The 23,183-nt window shown below is 37.4% G+C and overlaps 1 protein-coding gene across 2 annotated transcripts in view; it reads right to left on the reverse strand.

Moving 5' to 3' along the window:
* Positions 1-23,183, reverse strand: part of STXBP5L (syntaxin binding protein 5L) — a gene marked incomplete at its 3' end in the record, with an annotated part of 212,603 nt that overhangs the window by 52,058 nt on the left and 137,362 nt on the right. Inside the window, exons 13-19 of one of the 2 annotated variants that reach the window (XM_082013862.1) lie at positions 23,016-23,083; positions 21,716-21,756; positions 18,263-18,480; positions 14,119-14,291; positions 10,199-10,324; positions 4,171-4,322; positions 2,402-2,473 (exon numbers count right to left, since the gene is read on the reverse strand). In XM_082013862.1, the coding sequence (XP_081869988.1) occupies positions 2,402-2,473; positions 4,171-4,322; positions 10,199-10,324; positions 14,119-14,291; positions 18,263-18,480; positions 21,716-21,756; positions 23,016-23,083 (850 nt within the window). The remainder of the gene's footprint in view (positions 1-2,401; positions 2,474-4,170; positions 4,323-10,198; positions 10,325-14,118; positions 14,292-18,262; positions 18,481-21,715; positions 21,757-23,015; positions 23,084-23,183) is intronic. The other variant, XM_082013863.1, reaches the window with a different exon arrangement.

A 23,183-nucleotide genomic window follows, 5' to 3' on the forward strand; every position in this document is an offset into this window, starting at 1 on the left:
ACCTCTCTTCTCCAACATATTGCTTCTTTTCCCTGCTTGATGTTTGTTCCCCCCTCCCTTTCCCTCTTCAGTTGCAAGGCACCCCAGACTGAAACATCAATATTTCCTTTATCTCTCTGTCCCAGTATTTGAGGAGAGTCTCTCCTCTAAACAGGGCAATAAATATATTTTTTTACTCTAGTGATTCATAAATACACATCTTTAATTTGGATTCCTTCCATCCAAGTTAGAATAGTAATCCTGCCTTTCTAAATTTTACTTAAAAGTGTTCAGACATGAACTTAACATTGCCAAGATGAACTCAATTTTTTTTTTTTTGTGCTGAAGTCTTTTCTTTGCTACTTCAACACAGCTAACAGCACCACTGTCTTCCCTAATAATCTAATCCATAATATTGGTTTCATCCCTGGAATGTCACACTAACACTCAGATTCAGGCTGGATACTAAACTAGACTGCTGCTTCCTGCAAACCACCTCCAAAATGACCGACAAAAGTCTAAGTATCTTGCTGATTGATAACCTCTTCTTTGGCTTTAATGCCTGCAAGTCTTATTCTCTCAAGCTGATCCTCATTAAATTATCTTTCTGGTTCATTACTAAATTGAATCAACTCCTGATATTTCTTCCCATTAACTTCCATTCTCATTTATATAAGCCTCAGAACTTTAGACCTAATGCTTATGTTATCACATGGCTGCTACTGCTTTTGCATTAATAGTATCAGCTTCAACTGCACAATTTCCAAAAATAAGTTATTTTTCTTTTCCCATCATCCCTTATGAGAAGAGATAAACTTGTAAGCAAAGTCCTAAATCCATTCTCAATACTCCTCCTAAAAACTCGTACCTCACATAAGACATGTAACAAAGCATAATTTGAGAATGACTCGGCAAGATATTTTTCAGTCTATGACACATTCTTGCCCCATTCTTTATATTATTGCCCAGTGCGTCTTTCAGATCGTGCAGTACATACTCCTGTGTAAGTATTGAATGGCAAAAGCAATAACCAAATAATTTTTCAGGAAAGAAATGAAGCTGTTAATGATCTTGCACAACAGTCAGACTCATACTCTTCAGTTATGACATATACAGAAAGATTTTGCAGACTTTTCTGATTTCAGGAGGACGGAAACAAGATAATACATTTTCAGCTCTGTGGTCTGTTTGTCATTTGGAATGAAAACATTGGCCATTTTTGATCTTAGAATTTATTAATTTTTTTAGTGGGGGGAAACCCCCAAACTTTGACTGCTGTCTGTCCCTCAGGTTCTCCGTTACAGACTTGAAATTAGCAAGACCAGACCAATAAACTTCAAGATACTGTACGCCAAATGCTTTTATGGACTGCTGGATTTGTAATTGGACTAGTCTTTTAAGTAGAGGCGCCACGATTTGTGACGTATTCTGAAATAAAATCATAGAAATCAGTTGTTGAGTAATCAATCTAGAGAGATGGAATAGAATTTTTTGTGCAAATGTTCAAATTATTTCAATAGCTACACATCTCTGTATTTATGTAAGATGATAAAACAACTAACACTCCTTTATCTTGCCTATACCGAGGCATATATGTAAAATTGCCTATCCAGTTGTTCTGTGAAAACTACTTTAAAAAGAGATGAATAAGAGGCATCCTGGAGACCTAATTACGTATAACCACTGCAGTTAATTAAGGTACATACAACTCATCTGTTGAACAGTCATTTTTGCAAAATTAATTATAGCTTTGTTCATTGCATTCTGCAGTGATGAATACTAATATTTAAATTGCATATCACTGTAATTCAAAAATTAAGGATATAAAACCCACTAATTTTCATAGCTCTCTTTGATGTATGTATTTTTATACCCACTTTACATTCTCCATTAAAGATCAGAGGCATGAGATGGTTCCCCAAAGCCAAATATTCAAGTACCAAACCAAGATTAAAATTTTAAATTTCACAGCACCCAATCCAATTGTTACTCTTTTAAGCCACATTGCTCTTCTGAAAACAGGGAAAAATTAATTAAGAGCTACAACCAGGCAGTGCCATTGCAAAACAAGAAATGCTTCATATAAGTAGGTGTACACTGAAATGAACATAAAACCAAAGAAAGATACTGTCATCAAGAACGTAACATTGTCGAAAAAACATTTCTAAGGCCCAATCTGCCCCATATAAGTCACTGAGGTTTTCTCATTGACTCTTTTAGAAGAGGAAAAACAGATCTGAAATATCTGTATAATAAAGATATCATCAAAAATTAAGCATGGTTGACATCACAAAATGGAGTAAGTTTGCATGCATGCTGAATGTGTTTAAAAAAAACACATTACAAAGCACAAACACATGGGTTTAAGTCAGGCATAGTCCAATCATGATAAAGCTATTTGCCTAACCTTTATAGAACTTACTCTGATAGGAAGTACGGATCCGTTTCGTTAAATCTGGATAAAAGTTAGACAGGCCACGCATGCAAAAGTTGTCTTTGGAACATGCCAGTACACCAGCATCAGCAGCAGGCAGAGGAAAGAGAGAAAAAACAGTCTAAAGTGAAAGGAAGTGATATCATAACCAGCATCTAGAACAGCCAAGGTGAAGAAATTTCAGCAGATGCTTACCTTCCAATTGGGAGATACAACAGGAAAAAATAAATTAAAAAGTAAAGGCCGCGGGATGGATGGTGAGGAAGCAGCTGAGGCTTTTCCCAGGCGCATAGTTTCGACGAGCGACCTAGAGGCGCGTACTCCTTCCTAGCAGTCACCTAACCTCAGCGGGCGCCATTCCAGCCGCACCGCGTGGCGGGAGCATCGCCTGACGGGGCTGGCCGAGGCTGTCGCTGGCACGGAGAAGCCCTACGTGGTAGAGTGTTGACAAGAGCTGTTTCTACACCAGCTGCCCTCACACTGCTCGTGCCGGGCTCTGCAGCGCGCGGCCCGTGGCTAGCTGCCCGTGGCTAGCTGCTCGCGTGGCGTTGGGAGCTGCCCTGGGGCTGGCTGAACCAGGCTGAGAAGATGAAGGTGGCCTAAAGCTGCCTATCTCTTCTCTCCTCAGCCGTGCCAAATTTACATCTTTGACGCTTGGCACAGATGAGAACTAAGCTTGCCATGGTTAAATGCCTAGAAAGTGAGATCAATGGTCTTCCAGGAACAGAAGTAGGCCCGAAGGCTTACGTTTTATTCTCTAAATTTTACTTTCTGTTTGGAGTACAAGCGTATTCCCAATTAAAAAAAGTTTCCATTGACTCTATGGGGGAGTAGGATTTGATGATTTAGTGCAGGGTCTGCTGATGAAAATGCTGATGTCGTAAACCCACTATAACCTGTTGCTTTTATAGTTTTATGGTTAGATTTAAAATTAATCATTTCAAACAGGTTTTTAAATCTAATTCTGAAACTTCACAGCTGTGTAAAACACATTTCATAATTTTGTCTGACTCTAGTATGTTACTATGGAATACGTAGAGTTAAAAGACTTGAAACAGAAGATCTTCTGACTTTTTTCTCATCCAAGTAAATTTTTTAGACAACCAAAAATTTATGTTAAAATTTAGCTGCATTGATGGACTAGTATTTCTAACACACGATGCATAGTAATAGCTATGACTTACAAATGTAATCCTCTTGGCATCAAATTTTAAAATGGGGTGCAGCTGGCTTTAGCAAGTTTATATCAAGAGCTTCAATTCACTTACAAAGTGGCTAATTTGAGCTACCTGCGCTACCTACATACTGTGTCTCTCAGGTGTTACACTGCTCCCAACACAACTGCCTATTCAAATACCAATGAATAGCACTTGGCCGAAGATACAATTAAATTTGAATTGAAGTCTTACCTATTGGTATGAACTTACTGAAACCAGAAAGAAAATAGCACTACAAAAAGCCTACACTTCAAGTGACTGCCAGAGAAACAGTTTACTGCTCTGCTCATTACAGTTTTTTTTAGAGACTCAGCTAAGGGAATTACTTGCTGACCTCCATCCCAAAAGAATAAACTTCTTAAAATATTTTGTTTCTGAGAAAGTGTCAGTACCTCAAACATGTCAGGTTTCTTTTGTCAAGTTACAGAAACTTCATTGGCCGGCAAATAGTCATGCATTTCAAAAGCACTATAAAAAAAGCCACAGGCAAAAAACCCAAAGAACATATCAGGCTCGTAACCATGACGATTTATTTCCTACCTGCAGCAAACTGCTTGCTTTTGCGAGGCGAACGAGGCTGACGCTGGTACGGATCACTTGATCCATATAGGTCAAGGGTGCCCATGCTCAGCAGTACTGTCTTCTGCATAAAGTCCACAACGGCCAAACCATTGCAGTTTCCAAATGCCACTCTGAGAAAATAAATGTTCCTCAAAGATATTAGTAATAATTAAGTGGTGCAAACACTGATTATTATTTATTATTAGGAATTCTGCATAAACATTTTCTTCAGAAACTTCTCAAAGCTTACTTTTTATAGTTCTTTTAGATTTGTAATCTTGAATTTATAAAATTATGTCCTGAAACACAGTAATTGGCATTCCAGAAAGCAGACTGCCCACTTGATTTGATTTTCTGTGCCAAATGCATTGCAGTAATGTCTAGATGTAATTCTAGTAATATTGATGTAAATTAAGACTACAAATCTGGACATAGACCATAAAAAGTGGTTATACACATATATAAAATACAAATATAAATACAAATAAATTTACAATTTAAAAAAATGTGAATATAAGTGATGAATTGAAAATATTAAGCTGTATTGTGGAGATACCCAAATCTAAAAGATATTTATAAAAATTCTTTCCAAGTATGTCAGCTTTGCTACATTATAGATTCCTACTAAATCAGCCTCTACCTCTCTGAAGTGCTCCCATAACTGACATTTTGATGGTGCTTTGAAACATGGGCAAGAACGCTCAACTGGTATGAGACTGCCTAAGATCTGGACTGCAGTCTTGTTATAAGGAAAAAGAGGTGGAACAATTTATTTCTTTTGCTGCCTAGAAACTCCCTTTAGAAGCATTCTGCCTTGATTCTGCTCTGTTACTACTACTGATTCCCTCTGACACCAGTTTCAGAAAGAGAGAAGAAGTTGTACTGGACCAGCAGCACTCTCTCTTCTCCCAGAAAAATGCTTTCTGCTCATGGCTTTTCCCCAACTTGTAAGGGGTGGATGTTAACGGGGGTGGGGGAATTAGGCAATACGTCAATCTAAGAAAAAGGAAGAAAACAAAAAGACACTAAACATATCTATATGTAAGACCTGGGAGAAAGTCTGAAGTTAACCATAGCATGTGGAAACCCATATACCTCAGCAGATAAAATCTCACTAAAAAGTTAAACCTATTTAAGATTTAATAGCAAAATAAATTCACAGAGCATATGTCTCCCACAGCATTCTCCTGGAGAAACTGGCAGCTCGTGGCTTAGACGGATTTACTCTTCGCTGGGTAAAGAACTGGCTGGATGGCCGAGCCCAGAGAGTTGTGGTGAACGGCGTTAAATCCGGCTGGCGGCTGGTCACAAGCGGTGTTCCCCAGGGCTCGGTTCTGGGGCTGGTCTTGTTCAATATCTTTATCCATGATCTGGATGAGGGGATCGAGTGCTCCCTCAGTAAGTTTGCAGATGACACCAAGTTGGGTGGGAGTGTTGATCTGCTGGAGGGCAGGAGGTCTCTGCAGAGGGATCTAGACAGGCTGGATCAATGGGCCAAGATCATCTGTACGAGGTTTAATAAGGCCAAGTGCTGGGTTCTGCCCTTCAGTTGCAACAACCCCATGCAATGCTACAGGCTTGGGGAGGAGCGGCCGGAGAGCTGCCCGGCGGAAAGGGACCTGGGGGTGCTGGTTGACAGCTGGCTGAACATGAGCTGGCAGTGTGCCCAGGTAGCCAAGAAGGCCAACAGCATCCTGGCCTGTATCAGAAATAGTGTGGCCAGCAGGAGCAGGGAAGTCACTATACCCCTGTACCCGGCACTGGTGAGGCTGCACCTTGAATACTGTGTTCAGTTTTGGGCCCCTCACTACAAGAAGGATGCTGAGGTGCTGGAGCGTGTCCAGAGAAGGGCAACAGAGCTGGTGAGGGGTCTGGAGCACAAGTCTTATGGGGAGCAGCTGAGGGAACTGGGGTTGTTTAGTCTGGAGAAGAGGAGGTGGAGGGGAGACCTTATTGCTCTCTACAGCTACCTGAAAGGGGGTTGTAGCGACGAGGGTGTTGGTCCCTTCTCCCAAGTAACTAGCGATAGGATGAGAGGAAATGGCCTCAAGTTGCAGCAGGGGAGGTTTAGACTAGATATTAGGAAAAATTTATTTATGGAGAGAGTGGTCAAGCATTGGAACAGGCTGCCCAGGGAGGTGGTGGAGTCACCATCACTGGAAGTGTTCAAAAAACGTGTGGATGTGGCGCTTCGGGACATGGTTTAGGGGGCCTGGTGGTGTTGGGTGAATGGTTGGACTTGATGATCTTGAAGGTCCTTTCCAACTTAGTGATTCTGAGATTCTGTGATTCTGTGTGACCATCCACAGGATACATATGCCAAACTCTTGCACTGCATTGTTGGAGACTTCATTGAGACAGGAATATTATATACTGACAATTATTCTGCAGAAGTCTCTCCTTTTCTGTCAGACTGCAGTTTTAACTTCCAGAGTGAAAGGATTACAGGTACAGCCACAAGGAAACTCAAAACCCCAAACCATGCTCAATCAGATTAGGAATCATTTGTGATCAAGTTTTGTCATTTTATGCCAAAAGTGACTAAGATGGTCTGTTCAAAGCCCTGCAAGATATTTAAGCGCTCAGTTCACATTAAAAGTGAGCTGTGCACTCACCTCCACCTGACTCTTGTTAATAGAGTTCTAAAATATCTTAAACGAGATATATGAATTTGTGTGTGGAAAAACAATAGGGAAAGAGAGAAGTAACGAGATGGAGGAAGGGGAAGCAGGGTAGATAGAACATTTTCCTCTGTTGTATCTTTTCTTCCTCTGCTTCCATTATAAAAAAGAGGATTCCATATAGCAAACGGAAAAGGTAAAGGGTGAAAATGAGGTGAATTTTTCTTATCTGTCAAACTGGCAAATTAAGGCACCATCTACAACAGTGGCTCAAATTCTGCTGGTTGTTACTACACCATGTTTTCTACCCTTGACTTAACACTGACTTTAGTACGGCATCTATGGAAATACTATGAACATAGTCTTTTTTTCCCCATTGACTTTTCACTGATCTGTAGCTTAAGCAGCTACCAATATATACCAGCTTAAAGGGTGTACAAATACACTTTTATTTGGCAATATTTTATGCTTATGTGTAAAGATCATAAGGTGTACTGAGGAATAAATTCCATGTTTTATGAATGGAGAATAATATCTGTTTCAGAAATTACTAAACCTGTTTTGATTAATAGAAGAACAAAAGTGTTCCTGGGACACTACCTGTCACACTTGCCAGAAGACCACTCTATGCAAAGTTTTGTATGTCTTCATGTTCCTTGACACAAATTGACTGATAAAGAATAGTAAAAAGTTATTTTGCTACTTGGTTTTGGCATGCTTGTATTTTGCTTTAAAGTATATGCTAATAGGCATTGTCAGAGAAAGGATATTGAAGTAAAAAAGATTACTAGTGTAAAGTGTGACAGCAATTCCTCTGTTCATAAGTGCCTGTGTTCTAGGTGGAGAATAAAGGAATAAAAATGATGAGTGTCCATCTCATCTGTTAATAATTTAGGCAACAAAAATTATAGTCATTAACTTTTTGAAAATTATTAACCTGAGATTTATTAATTTTGGAAAACGAGTCACAAAAAGAGCTCTTGAAGAGATAATTCACTCTGTGGACAGCAAATCAACAAAATGAATCATCACTTCATGGTCTGCATTTTTCTAAACTTCTCTAAGTTCACACACAAGAATATATACATTATGTCTTATACCTAAAAAAATTACTTTACCAAGAAAAATCAGAAATTGGTCATTAATGTTATAACACTTCTGAGGAATTATAAGAAAATTTAGACAGACATTACTATTAACAAGGTTTAAGATAAATTGCTAACATTGCAAGTCTTCACAAAATCAAATACAAAATAGGTACGATGAATTTTTCAATTTTGAGTGATTAGTAGAATTAGTTGCTAGGAGATTCTATTCTGTGGGTATCTTTCACGGAAATTTTGTAAAATCCTCATCAGACATTTCTTGACAATTATAATATGTAGATTGGCTGAAAATTTTTATCACAGGAGCTGGTATAAATTTTCAGCGACTGTTTTCAGGCCAACAGAACATACTTTAAAACAAAGTTATTATTTGTATTTAACTCTGTAGATCTTCAGTTGTACTTGAAACATTTTGTAAATATTTCTTTTCTGCTTTCATAACATAAAGAAGTTTTTTGATGATTCATTTCAACAGAAATAAAGCAGGTATTAAGATTTTAAATTTGTAGCTTGGTAATGTTAAAAGCAAAAAAATTACATTAAATAAAATTTCACAATGTCTGAATTGTTTTATCTTTTCTAGGGATAACGGTTTTTTATATCCTGCTTTAGACCTGTTTCATGGCTCCAGTAACATCAGGGACACTAAGTTCCTATTATTTGAAGTATACAGTTACAGAAATCAAAGTAATTAAAAGAATAATGGAAGCAGACACTCCAGAACACACTTACTATCCTATGCCTTCCTCCTAGTTAAACTGATTATTATAGGAAAAAAATCCAGGCAAAAGTCGACCTAAATAACCCCACAAATAGCATGGCAAAAATGACATAGCCTCAAGCTTTAGGCTGAAGTGGCACAGTTTTTCCACATTGTGAGGCTAGATATCAGGAGAAAACTGAAGCATTAAGCAAAAATTCTGATGAAAGATAGAATTGTACCTCGTCCATATAGGCCCAAGGAAAAAGTTGACAGAGGCAAGAGAGAGGGGGAGAGAAGAGACTGCAGAAGAAATTTAAAGAAATAGGCCTTTCTTGGGTTGCTTTTGTAGGAAAGTTAAATTTATGTTATCGGGCTTTTTTATTAATACATGCATTTATTTCTGAAGCACTCATGTACTTAGTATACGGTGTTATAAAGGAGGCTGTCCTGTAAACTAGTAAATTTTACTATAGTAAAATATTACTATATTGCTCCCAGCAAAGGAACCCATAATTTAAAGCATTTGATTGAATCAGGTGTGTTTCGGAAACCACTGTGAGTGCTGGGAGAACTGCAGTCTGTCAGAGCCGTTTACAAGTAAGAGAACAGTGTGATTATTCCTGGAGTCAGATGCTGCCTTCAGGCCTGAGACCTGCAAGGGAACCAATTAGGCAACACCCAACAATTTGCACAAGTGACAAATGCATCTTGGTATGGTCAAACAAAAGAAATTTCTAGAGTCCATGAATAGGAAACTCTGGAAATTCAGGCCAAAGACCTGACAAAACAGCCCCCGAACAACAATATTTTTGCAGAACTGTAAAGGCTCTGCACAAAAGTGCCAAGGTCTCTGAAGGGAGTCGAGGGACTTGCTGAAAATCAGTAGGAGTCAGACACCTAACACCCACTACAGCCGAGAGTTTTTATTGGAGTAACACATTCTCCAAGGAAAACTATTTCAATATATCTGGGCAACTCTCATTTATTTGCCAAAAATTGGCAAATAAATTGAACCTGAGGAAAAAAATTACACACAGATACACTCATTTGCATTTCTACACAGAATTTAGCATTTGAATGTTCCTTATTCGATTTTCAGTTTCAGGTTTCTAGTTCTCTTGCAAACAGAGAGTAGCACAGACATAAAAATGCTGTTTTCAGAAGACAACTTCAAGTAAGATAGGATGTCATGATAAATGACATTTAACACTTAATCACATCCCCATTTGCTACAAAATGTATTTCACCTTTGTGATCCTTTCAGAATAAGTTTTAAAATTACAGATTTGAAAGGTAATTAGATTTCATTTGAAAGGATGGACAGAATAATTTGAAGAGATTCAGCCTTTTAAATAGGAACAGTAAAAATATTGGCAAGAATGGCAGTTTATCATCTCATATTACAATCTTTATGTGAGTTCAAATAATTTTTCCTCAAGAATCTGAGTTATAACACCTTTTGATTATTTTTACTCTGACTTTAACCATCTGCAGGAAACTTCAAAGTATAATTGGAAAATACACGATTTAGTGCAATAAACAATAAATCAATGCAATCTTAATTTTGAGTTACTTACAGTCCATAGGCAGAGTTCACAGCAAGACTGGTAATCTGTTGTGGAGGCTCACCATCCACCCACACCAACTGAATTACAAGATCTGCTTGGTATCCAGGAGGCATTCGCACAGGTCGAGTCTTAACACTAGGAAGAAGAGGCACAAAATGACAACAAACAAACAAACAGACTGGGCCATAAATAACAACTGCTTCTCTTGAGAAAACACTAGTCAAGCACAATCCCTTAGTAAGTCCAGAGCAGCACCAGCACTCCCAGTACAGGGAGACGAGGCATTCCGATCAGAACAACGGTGTTTTGGAGGAATTCCAGGTTTTGACTTTCATTTGTGTTGCAGAAACGAATCTGAAAACTTCAACACTCCCTACAAGAGCAACTGTAGAGAAGATGTAGGTGGGGGTCAATAAAAATAATTTTTGCTTAATCGTTTTGGTTTGATTTTCCTTTTGCAGAGTATTTTCTTACGCTATATGATGCACACTTAAAAATTAATAATGAATAATCAATTTGAATGGAAAAGCTAAAATACTTTCTTCTGAAACTTTGAAACAGGATATTTCTGTACTTTTGGAACTTTTTTGCTGTGAAGTGAAGCATGACAGAAAAAAGCAAAGAGGCAAGAGAAGATGAGAAGATGTACCCTTCTGCAGCGGACCCCACCATTGCATATTCAAGACTTACGGACCTGACAATTCTATTTGTCCATTTAGTGCAAACAAGTCCTGTTTCCTTCTTAGGAGAATAATCACCTAATATGTTATCTGGTCTTAATGAATGAATGCTTCCTACATAAAATCTGATATAATTGTTAACACCTCTTCATATTCTATTATGGCAAGTTCAGTGACTTGCAAAGTAGGTGGTGAAGGTGTATGTATTAAGGGGGAGAGTAAGAACTGAACACTTCCATATGACTGCTTTATGTGTGTTCGTGACTGGTAGAACCTAGCATGATGATACACTGAAAGAAGATATTATGCAATAATGGCAATACTTTGAGGTATTCGTGTTATTCATTGGCGTTATTGGAGTTCCAACAAATATCTGTCGAAACAATGCATTTATCCTTTTCTTCTAAACAAACTACCGTAAGACTGACAATGGCTGCACAATTAATTCTGATCTTCTAAACCATGTTTTTATTATACTATTTTTCCAATGTGCTTTTAAAAACATGCTGAAAAAATTAAGAGAACTTGAAGTGCCTTCTAAGTTTTCTTTCAGCTTGTTGCTATCTGAGCAAAAAAAGCAAACACCTTTCTTTCTATTTTTCACTGCAAATTTGAGGATCTTCTTTGGTAAAATGGATGTTATTTCACAGGGATTTTCTCTAAGCATAAATAAGTTGTAGTTGGCAAAAGACCGTAAGACTGGAATAAAATCGTTTCAGATGTCATGATTTGGTTTGTCATTCCCATGTTCCTGTGACACCTTCCATTTTAAGAAAAACATCTTTAAGGATGTTGAAGCCATTTCCCTGGTTTCACTACCATCTTGCTTGAACAGTAACGTTGATAATGTTCTTCACCTTGTTTTGGATTGCTTTTTTTGAAGTATTTGTATTATAAGGCTAAACAGACTGAAGGAGTATGCGCAGAAGGATGTAGATACTTCAGTGATTTCCTTTACAAGTTCGTGTTATACTACACTGAATTTGATTGTTGCCAAGTTTTGTTTTTTAGTTTTCCTCATGACATAATCACAGGCAGTTCATTATCATTTTGGAGCTACTTGGAGCTACTGTCAAAACCCTGGATTGACCTAATTCTGGGATGATACTAAAAGTCTCGAACAAAGACTTACATTCTGGGTACAGCTTTTTGACAACAGCATTTACGTCAAAAATGTTTAACTGGCTAGTGACAAATACATCAGTTTCTTATATTATTATAGCTGCATATTTGATTATAAAGTCTTCTGAAATAAGCAAGAACAATATTTATTCCACACTGCTGCTTGACTCTCTTGGTAGCGTTTACTTTTGATTTCAGAAAAATGCCACGTTTTAATTACTTCAGCCCCTTCAGTTACTTGCTTTCTAGTAACTATTTGCAGGCACAAACACATTCAGTCATTCTGACTTCTCACTAGCAAAAATTATGTCGTGTGGAGTGCCACCCATTTGCTGTAACAAGATTGAGAAGCAGATATGAAAGTAAACACAATGGAGCCAGGATTAAAAGATAGTTTGTATATACAATTTTATGTATATACAACTATCAATATACTTCAAGTTGTGCACTCGCCCTCCATTTGTAGGTGGCTGCAGCTTTATGTTATCACTGTATCTTACATTCTGTACTGCTGCCTACCTGAATGACTTGCATATAAAGTCAACAGCATCACCCAGGTCTCCACTGGGTTTTCTGTTTCCAGCACTACTTTCATCTCATCATCATAATTCTTAGAACAGAAGTTTTTTGACAGAAAAGGAATGTGGACCTGGTTAGGGATTCGGGGAAAAGCGTGGCTGTTTATATGACTTCCCTTATTGAAAAGGATGAGAGTGTACACACTATACTTTTATATAAAGGTAAGAGGGAGTATGCCAGCAGTTCTAGTGATATAATTACTTTGACTTTGAAAAATCACTTCTCTGCCAAAATAAGTTTATATTTACTTTGTGTAAAATGGGACAAAAATCAGTTGGCCAGCTTAATGTGAGATTATATGGAGTTAAGCAAACTTCTAAAAACTAACCAGCAGAATCTCTACTGCTTCATTACAGCTTTTTTGCATCCAAGATGATTAACAACTCCTCTCCTCCCCAGACCAAATCAAATAAGAATCCCTTAAGGGAAAATCTTAGCTACTGAAATAATTGATCGCATTCTTGCTGATTTCAATGTCATAAATAGATTTCACATTGGGATTTTTTAATAACTTCTCTCTACCTCTTCTATAGATTTTCATGGTTTACATTAATGATTAAACTGAGGTCTGAGGTTCAACTGCCTGACTGCATGAGGTGGGCAAATGAACAGGATGCCAAAAAAATACTGTTAATTTTGCATGAACAATGTCACAATATGGCTTTTAAATGCTAACACTGTTTTCAGGAGCTCAACAGACAAAGTATCTGCAAAGTCAGGCAACGTTCATTTAAACCGCTTTTGAAATAATTGAGGCATTTAAAATATTTAGTAATAATTAGACTGAAATAATAATGAATTCACTGAAATGAGAGCAATTGTTATCAGCAGTGCACTATAATTGCTGGAAAATTACAGTTTATGGAGTTTGGTACAGAATTCTGTTTTGAAACTATTCAAACCCATAATTTATCTGCCTTATTAGTAAGAACATATTAATCTACTCCAAACAGTGGCAATGTGTACCCTAGCAGACAACAATTTGCTTCTTTCTAAAGATTAAACATATATACACTTCCACACAGTGGAACTGTTTCATAATTGTGTATTTTAAAGATTGTTTCTTGAGTATGAACGCCATTTCCATCCCTTACACACCATAAAATGCGTATAATTCTTTCACAAAGAAAGATTTTAGTGTTATACTAATTAATCAAGGAGGAAAAGCTTTGCACATGTCTGCTTTATAGAAATCTCTTTCCGAACTGAAAAAAAAGTTCCTCAGAAATTCCTTGATTTATTCTGTGGTTCTTGTTTTCCATTCAAAATAGTGGGTATGAGATGAAGATTTGCTTCTAGATCATATTGGAAAATTACAGTCGAACCTTTACTGTAATTGTTTATCTTCTCCATAATTACTTCTAGCCCTTTAAAATACCTTGTTAATTATTTTGCCTTAATTCTTTTGTTTGTTTCATATTCTGGTTTCTCTTTTTGTGTCACATACGTACAATCAACCTCTTTTTTGTGTTAGTTGACTGATTGTTAATAGAACAGAAAGGAATGCTTTTTAGGAAGATAAATCTTTGAACAATGGCATAGACTTACCTAAGACATGGGATACTATCCTTCATCGTACCTTCGCATGCTACAGTGTTGGTACTGCCTGAAAGGCTCTTTAAAGAAGGAAGCTGGGAGGAGGCATCTGGAAATGGAGGAATTATTTCCGGTTCAGGAGTAATGATATCTTCTACTTCATACTGAAGTCGTACCTCTAAAGACTTAAATAAATAAAAAGCTAAGTTACAATTTAATAAAGCAAGCTGCTGAAAGTTCTGTTACTTTCAAATAGCTATCAGTAAGTCTTTTTTTGAAAACATCCCCCCCCATTTATCATTATCATTTGCAGGCAAAGAATACTGTCATCTGTTATTTATACAGCCTAATAGCAACACCAGATAGCAACTAGTCATCTACCCTGCGCTGACGGAGAAATACATAGCTATATTCTTCCAGCGATGACTTTGATTCAAGCCTTTTATTGTAAGTGAAAGGGAAGAATACCAGTTTCCACAAAAGAGAAGTTAACCACTCACCCCAAATAAATAATATTTCAGCATAAGAAGGCACTATTCAGGATAAATGTAATGAAAATTTTCTGCCTATTGTGCTATCTTTTTCCTAAGCAAATTCATTACAAAAATGATCGTCAGCTGTGCTTCCTTATTGCTAGTACAACAGCATCTCTACATGAGAGGTTTTAGCCAGTATGCAGAAGCCTGAGAGTGTGGGTAGTACTGATGAACAAACTTCATTTGCCCATAGGTGGGGGTGAGGAAATCAGAGATAACAGCACAGAGTTCCGTATTCCTTAGACTGAACATGAGTTTGGCAGATCCTAGAAAACAAAGTTCAAACCAGTTACCTTTTCCTTTCCTTCTGGGCTCTCCAGAGAAGGGAAAGGAGACCACACAGGCCGAACCACCCTTCAGTTCTTTTCACTCATTCAGGAAACCTTACCTGAAGGACTCCAAAACACAGGGGAAACTGGACAGGGAGCTCAAATCTATATAAGTAATCATCTCAAAGAATCACTGTAAATATTGGGCAATTCTTTCTACCTCATGAATGGTCCAAGGAGATCCCTTGAAAAGGGATTCTTGAAAAGAATAAGAAACAAGGTACAGCCCTCAAAGAGATGAGGTGTTGGGATACTAGCTGAATAGTAATTACAGTGCCGGTACCTTGAAGTGATCAGAAGCAATTGCAGATGTAGACACTGCAAACTCCATCTTAGTTAGTGATCTCTCACTGAGACACCATGTGTACCAGAATGGATATGACAGTATTATGAAAATAGCTAAGTTTTATGAGAATCGTGAGATAAAGATCAGTACTGAAGGCCCTCCTGTTTCTCAACCAATGCGTTAAAACACAGAAGGTTTCAGAACAAAGTGATTCTGATCAATCAGAAAAGAAAGGGTCCTTTTTCAAAATTTCACTTTTGTTTTCTCTTGCAAAATCCATGGATTTTTTTTTACCTGAATCAGCTAAGAAACCTATGGACAACATTTGCCTTCAAAGACTAATGAGGGGAATATTGAGTTCAGGAAAATCTAATCCCCTGGAAGTAATTGCTGCTGACCTAAACAATTTATAATGCTGTTTCATCTTCATACAGGACCGGAATAACTGTTGAGGAGTATGTTATTCTGCTTTCCATGTTAGAAGTGTATTCATCATTCTTTGGATGTCTTTCTCTGTGTCTTCCTTTTTCCATTAAAATTAATTTTGTTAAGTTCTAGCTATTGTCCATTTGCAGAGAGAGGAAAAATTTAGGCTAATAACATGACTGTGAATTTGTTTTACATTGTGGTCCCTTCTTTGACTGGACCTTAAAACAGACAGGGTATAGACCTGTTGTGCAAATTTATTTTGACACATGGTAAAGATCTTTTTGGAGGATCCTATCACTAGGTGCGTTAATTTTCCTTTCTAGATTCAAAGTAGTGTAAATTTCTTCTCTATGGTTCTTCTGAAGAGCTTTGAAGACGAGCTTCACTGACGGAAGACTGATCCCTGAGAAAGTGATCATGTTTAATAGATACCTAGATACCCCTTTGAGACAGGATGGAGTGGATTCAGATAAGAAAAGAACAACAGCAGCAGCAAATGCTTTTTACATAATTGCATGGCAATGACTCCAAGGTTAGGTATGAAGCAGAATTTGTCTCATGCGTACTACTTGCCTCCAGAATCTGATATTGAATGATGCAAATAACTCTTCTATTGAGGAAATCCCAGTCACAACCTCTAAGGCATATTCATCAGCACACTTCCCTGCTACATGGAGAAACCTTTGAGTAGCCTCCATGGTTCCCATTTACCACAGCGATAACATTACAAGACTGATGTCAGGCAGTCAAACCAACGTAGGGTCCTTAAAATGCTGGGGTGGGTAGGTTGAACTCAAGGTGAGTTCAGCCTGGCTGCTAGAGAAGGGAGGACACTGAAGTGCTAGAAGTTGGGCTCACCTCAGGCAGCAAAGAAATCCTGAGACTGACCAGCTCAGTCTCAGTATAGACAAAGCCAGGCAGCCTGAAGTAAGGTACATATCGCAAACAAAAGTCCCATACTTTTTATTAAAAAATCCCCTACCATTTAAGAGTGAAGACTTGAATGCTTGCAGCAAAAATGCAGAAACCAAGAGATGAGGCCCATCTCAGGGCTGCACAAAACCCAGGGGAACTCAGTGACTATGCCACCAAGATTAGGTAATACTAAAGCAACTCTTCAGAGAACGATTCCTCATATAAATGGTTCTTAATTACAGATGAAATCTGAGAAACCGTTAAATTGCACACATTATAACACTTTAGAAAATACCAGTTCTGATGCAATTCATCCACAAAAGTACAAGACAGAACAATAAAGAAATTAAATGATAGGTAATAAAAGATAAGGTGCATTTGCTATGGAACAATGTAAGAATACTGAAATGTAGTAATTTTGGTAGCATTATACGTGAGCTGGTCAGTAAGGTGAAATTAGTGCTTATTAGTTTTATAACTTTCCTGAAAGAATATGCTCAGCTAGCTTAATAATTGCCTCTGGGGGGAAAAAAATGAGAGGAAAACAACAGAACAGCTATACATAACGAACTTCCTTACCAGATGGCACATGGCTACAGGCCAAAAGTGACACAAGTTTTTGCCAGGTTAGAACTATAGACTTTCTAAAGTACATTAAAATAGCGTCAAAAGGAAAAGAACTGTAATCGGGGAAAGTGGAAAATGGAAGGGAAATTTTTTGTCAGCCCCTGGGGTTTGCTGAGAGCTGGCAGATGCAATGAAATCCTTTCTGGCAAGAGAGCGTCCGGAGCTGCAAACTGTTCTCCCGCGCCAGAGAACGGCAAGCCGGAGGGGGAGGCAGTCATGTTTAGTTTGGCGTTGCCTTCAGAGTAGCCTCCTGTTAAACTTCTTAGACTTAAGAATTATAAATGCTGTTCAGCCACATTGTTCGCAGTGGTTGTGGCTCCTGTGCAAAAATGCAGGGTTTAAACCAAAGTCAGACTTGCTGTACAATAGCGGTAAGTACCAGGTTCTGCCTGAACCAAGGTGACTGCTTAAGATACGGAAACAGAAAAACGAGTATATGAACAGGATCAAGCAACAGAAAGCTTAGGAAAATACCAAGTGCTTAGCCATAAATAATCTGGTATGTCATATAGCATCCATTTTTAGGGAAACAAAGTTTGCATAAGCAAGCAAAAAAATCAACTCTGCTTATTTTCTTGAAGCCAGTGATAATTTTCAGTCCCCTTGTGGTATAAACACTATAAAGGCAAATTAAAGAGATTAAATACTTGAGTTAAAAACAGCATTACTATGTATGCACTCCGTGTACATTATCTGATAAAAACATACAGCAGCCAGTATTTTTAGAGCAGGTAAGTACACAGAGATTTAATGTATCATAAAGTCCTAAAAGCAGATTATGTCTGAAATCTGTACTGTATATTACCATTAAAGCAAAAAAAAAAGTGGAGAGTTGGCTCCCAAAACTCAGTTATATTTTTGTCACTAACAAAAGTAGGAAAAAGATTTCACTCAAAAGGTTTAAAATGTCCCTAAACCTATACTTATACACACTGATATTAATTTTATTCAACTATATAAGCACAGACACAGCAAGACAATTTGATTTAGAAGTTATGTTCCTTTTTAAGAGAGTAAAATTCTGAAGGACTTACTGCAATTTCAGTATTTACTTCATGTTTGCTGAACCTGTAAACGACCACATATGCAGAAACTCCTGCCACACAGAAAATTCGGCTTTCAGGACACCAGCACATCATCTGAACAGCAAAAGGATCTTCTTCCACAATCTCAGCTGTTGCTTTTCCTTCTCCCAGTTTCTGTTTTTCAAAGACCTTTGATGTTTTTAATTTGTACAACATCTGTAGAGTAACTGGAATATATTAAAACATATAAAAAATACTGACTAACATTAAGCAAACCAGTTACAAAATTCCTCAGTTCCCATTTTCTTTTCAGTTGTGGCATAACAAGGAACCTTATGCAGGCCTAGAGAAGACGATGGGTATTATACAACGCAGATATTATTCTGGTACATAGTACCAGTAGGATATGTATTTAATATTTCCAAAAAGGATATTTCCCTGTTGAATACTTCTTAGGACTTTCTGGGACAAGATGTCAGAGGTGAATGTTAACCATCGTGTCCATCATGAGGCTTATACTCAGCATTATAGAGAAGCTCTGATAATGTTGCTATTTTCCTAATGAGATGTGAAACTAAGATTTCATTTGTCTGATGTTATTGTTTTGCTAGAACGCAAAGACTGCATAGCACTTTAAGGGAAAACATTAGGAAAGTGTTCTGGGGGTCTGGGCAACACAAAGACTTTCTGAACAAGCAGGAGTTCTAAAGTGTGTTAAATTTCTTGGCCAATAGTATATCTGTATTTATACTTTTATATTTATAAAACCTTAATATCCAGAAGCCTTTGTCAAGACTAGAACTCCACTGCAATGAATTCTGGAGGTAACGGAGGTATTATAACTAACTCCATTTTGTTTTATTGACATTCCTCCCTGTTTATTACTACTTCACATTAATTTATCTGTGGCATTAATTAATAACTGCATAAGGTCAGAAGAGGTCAGTCAGGACCAGGACCTATAAAGGTGTGTGTATATACATGAAGGCAAAGCTGTTCCATACATTAGTGTAATTGTGGTAGGTCAGTCTAGCTAGTTTGTGTAACAAGAGCAACAAAAAGATGGAAGAACGGTGTTTTAGTTATGTAACCAGATGACAAACACACTGAAATTACATTTTTTGTATATTTTGCAGTGCAGATATATTGCAGGAGTTTTAGGATATAACGTTTTTTATATTTTTAAAAGATTTAGCATATAAAACGCTCCCAAATTTTCGCAAACTACAGCAAGTGCTTCTGTAATGAGTACGTAATTCTTCCTGCCTTCTGTGGTGGTGGAAAAGGCCTCAGGATGCCCTTAGTCCCAGTGGCAAATCTAGAGTGGCACTTTAAATAAGACATCATGGGTCCATGCATGCCAGGACTGGAAAAATTACAGAATCATAAGGCACAAGTACAAGGCGAGACTTTCTCTGCTTCTGAGAATTACTAGGTACCATCTGCAACAAGGACAAACAAGAACCAGCAATGGCTTTTGAGCAAAGATATATTTGGAAAACTGCTTCAGTGGTTTAGCAATTCCCTGTCTCCCACAAATCTGTGTTTTCAGATACAAAATTACACAATTAAAATATGTCTAAAAGCGAAGTATTTTGTGCCTTCAAATACCAGTAGGATATTATGTTTGCTATAAAATCTCAAATGAAATTTGAACCCCATTAAAAATGTTAAGACTTTGTAAAAAATAAAACTTTGTAAATAAAAAGTACCAAGTACAGTACCAGTAATGCAGTATATGCCCTACAAAGCAGGATTAAGACCAGGACATCAGAAGTGCACTGAAAGTACCACTACTGTTGAAGGGATTGTGAATATTCATGATCATTTATGCTTTTACCTCTAAGAAAAATTCCTGCTGCAGCATTTACATACTGATTAGTGAGTTATGTTTATATTCCCTATGAGAAGTTTTTTTCCTTTCCCCACCCCTGCCAGAATTATAGAAGAAATAACTAGCGCACTGGGTCCTGTGCAGTATGTACACTGAATGCTTTGGGATCCTGCAAGAGTCTGTATTGTTTTACCCTAACTTTAATGCCTGTATTTGTACATTCTTGTCAAGAGCGTAAGTATGTAATGAAATATGCACACGACAAGGTCTAATGCCTCACACTATTTCTCTAAATAAAAGTCATCATCCTATTTTTAGTCATATTAAACCCTCTCAAACTTCTGTTTTTGCAGATAAACTCCTGTTGACCTCATTAGAATTTTTTTCTTTTTGGTATTCACCATAGCCTGAAAATGCCGAAAGATGGAAATTCTAAGCAGCATATTTAGCATCTGTTTTTCCTCCGTTTCCAAACAGACAAATAGACAAATTATATAATTAAAAAAACAACTGCTGGTCATGTTTAGTTGACATGCCTATGTAAAATTCCTTTGTGAAATAAGGCTTTGGACATCCTCATTTTCTCCTTGTCCATCCAGATGAGTGAAAATATTTGGTACTACCCAACAAAGTCATCAGGTTTAGCTGATACTAAAACGTGAACGTTCCCCATATTTGGCTGGAAATGGTAGCTGTATTAATCATTACAGTTCTGCGGCACAATGTGGAAGTCTCAGGTCGTTTAAGTAGCTCATACTCCGTGTTCTTAGCGACCATTACAGGCTGGTTTTTAGGGTCAGACTAAATCTCCCTATGCCTAACATTTCAGACAGAAGTTTCTTTCACACGCTCTTTTCTTCAAGAGAGTGAAACCTCATAAAAGACATATTCTACCCAGAGATTTCCAGTATCACAGAGGAGAGAGAATACAAGGCAACTCTACTACAACTTTTGTGAAGAACACACATTTTAGCTTTCAACAAAAATACACGTATATTTTTAATAAATATATTTTACTAATAAGTACTGCAAGTACTGTAGGGGGAAATGCTGTTTTCTGATATGTGTAGTTATAGCTAGAACGTATGGAACAATTATTTTTTGAAGGTTTTTCCTGCTAGGATGAATGGAAATGCTTTGCAATTATTTCTTGGAACTTGAGATGAGATGTCAAGATTTAGGTCTTCTCCAACCTTGCCAGATTAGACATGTATTAAGATGTATTATTGTATTTTAATATTTTAGTTTTACTTAGCTGTAAAAAAGACTATATTGTACTCAGAATAGAAGAGACATGACAGCTGGAACTGAATATTATATCCAATTGAGGCCATTCTTACACACACAACAAGATTATGCCCTAGGGATTTTTTACCAAGACTTCATCCTTCATAGGTTTTGGTATGTTGGATCTTGGGTTTTTACTCCTCTTACAGACTTACACTCTTTGCTCTCACTAGCAGTGTGTTTTTTTCCAAATTTAATAAAAATTTGCTTAATTTCACCTCAATATTCCTAATGATATCATTCTAGATGTTACTACTCATACTGCTAAATATCACATTATATATATACACGCATGTGTGTAACTTGTCAGCATTATATGAAAGTGAACTTCAGAAACTTACTGGCAGAAGCATCCCAAAACTTTACTGATCCATCTGCATGGCTTAAAAAAAAAAAAAAAATTTAAATGTGTTAAACCAAGATGCAATTCTAAAACACTTTCCACTTTCAGGGAGTGATAAATATAAGCAGAAAAACTGTACTTTGCTTGTGTGGTAACGCTTCGTACCTTACTGAAAATATATGATGATACATATACTAATTACAAGGAAATATTTTATTATTAGTTTGATTAGGTTAATAAAATACTTTTTCATGCATTTCCTACAAAGAACTAAGTCCCCGGTGAATTTTAAAATCACAACAGCAAGAAATTAATTCCCATTCTAATGACAAGTTTAAGTTACAGCACTTTTGGCTTTGCGGTAGGCTAACATCAGCCTATGCACTCTAAAGATGCCATGTATAATGAACTTTGAAAAGACAGAGAGTAACTTCATTTTACTTAACACATTTACAGCTGTGTTCTTTTTACTAACATAAAATCACCCCTGAAGTGAAGCTGGAGAAAGGAAACTTTGCTGTTTAAAATTAGAATAATCCCTTCATTGGTACTATTGCACACATCATCATCTTATTTTTAAAAACAGGTGTTAAGTATCATTGATAACAATAATTTAACAAATATATTGCTATCATCAGCATGGCTGAGACCAGAGGGAAACACAGAGTGCATCGTTGCTGAATAGCTTTGGTTTTACAGCATGGCCCCTTGAAAATCCATCAGGCATTGGCATTGCTCATGGGGCTTCTACTGCAATCTGAGCCTTTCTATGCCTTTTTGCTATGGGGCTCTCTCTCCTCTCACAAGGTGAAATTCACCCCCGTGCACCACACCCCCACTAATGCTGGGGTATTAAAACGAATTCCCAAACTCCCTAGATACAAACTCCCCAGAAAAGCCAAAGGACAACAGCTATAGAAGAACAGCTGCTTCCCTTTTTAATGCTGTTCTCTGTGCCCTTCAAGGCCAAAACGTGCTGTTGCAATGGATTCTCCTTTCCAAAGATCCCATCTTCACAAGGATATAGACTTGCTGTCTAACACTGGGGCCTCAGATGGTGATTCTTAACGGTAGTTCATCCCCGAGAACAAAGCTTTATTTTCTACAGCAAATGGGAATTGCTGTGGTGACTCTGCTCGAGGAAAAAAACTACGTACCTCAAATGAGGAGGCCAGGATATGCACACTCTGTGAAGGGTCAACTCTTACCCATAGCTAACCCTCAATCCAAGGCTGTGGACACTAGTGGACTGTAGACACTAACATTTGAAAAGTACCAGTCCTCAGTTTCATTCTCACCCTGTAATAATGATTTCAGGATATGTCTGAGCTCCAAGGTTCCATGCTCCACCACTGATAGGCCACTCCTAAACAAACAACAAGAATACGGAGATCACAACTTATTCTGATGAATCTTGCTTGGTTAATTTTTAAATGCAAGAGTAGACAACAACTTCTTCCAAAAAG

The sequence above is a fragment of the Phaethon aethereus genome (assembly GCF_964289735.1).
Source record: "Phaethon aethereus genome assembly, chromosome: 1".
Lineage (NCBI taxonomy): Eukaryota > Metazoa > Chordata > Aves > Phaethontiformes > Phaethontidae > Phaethon > Phaethon aethereus.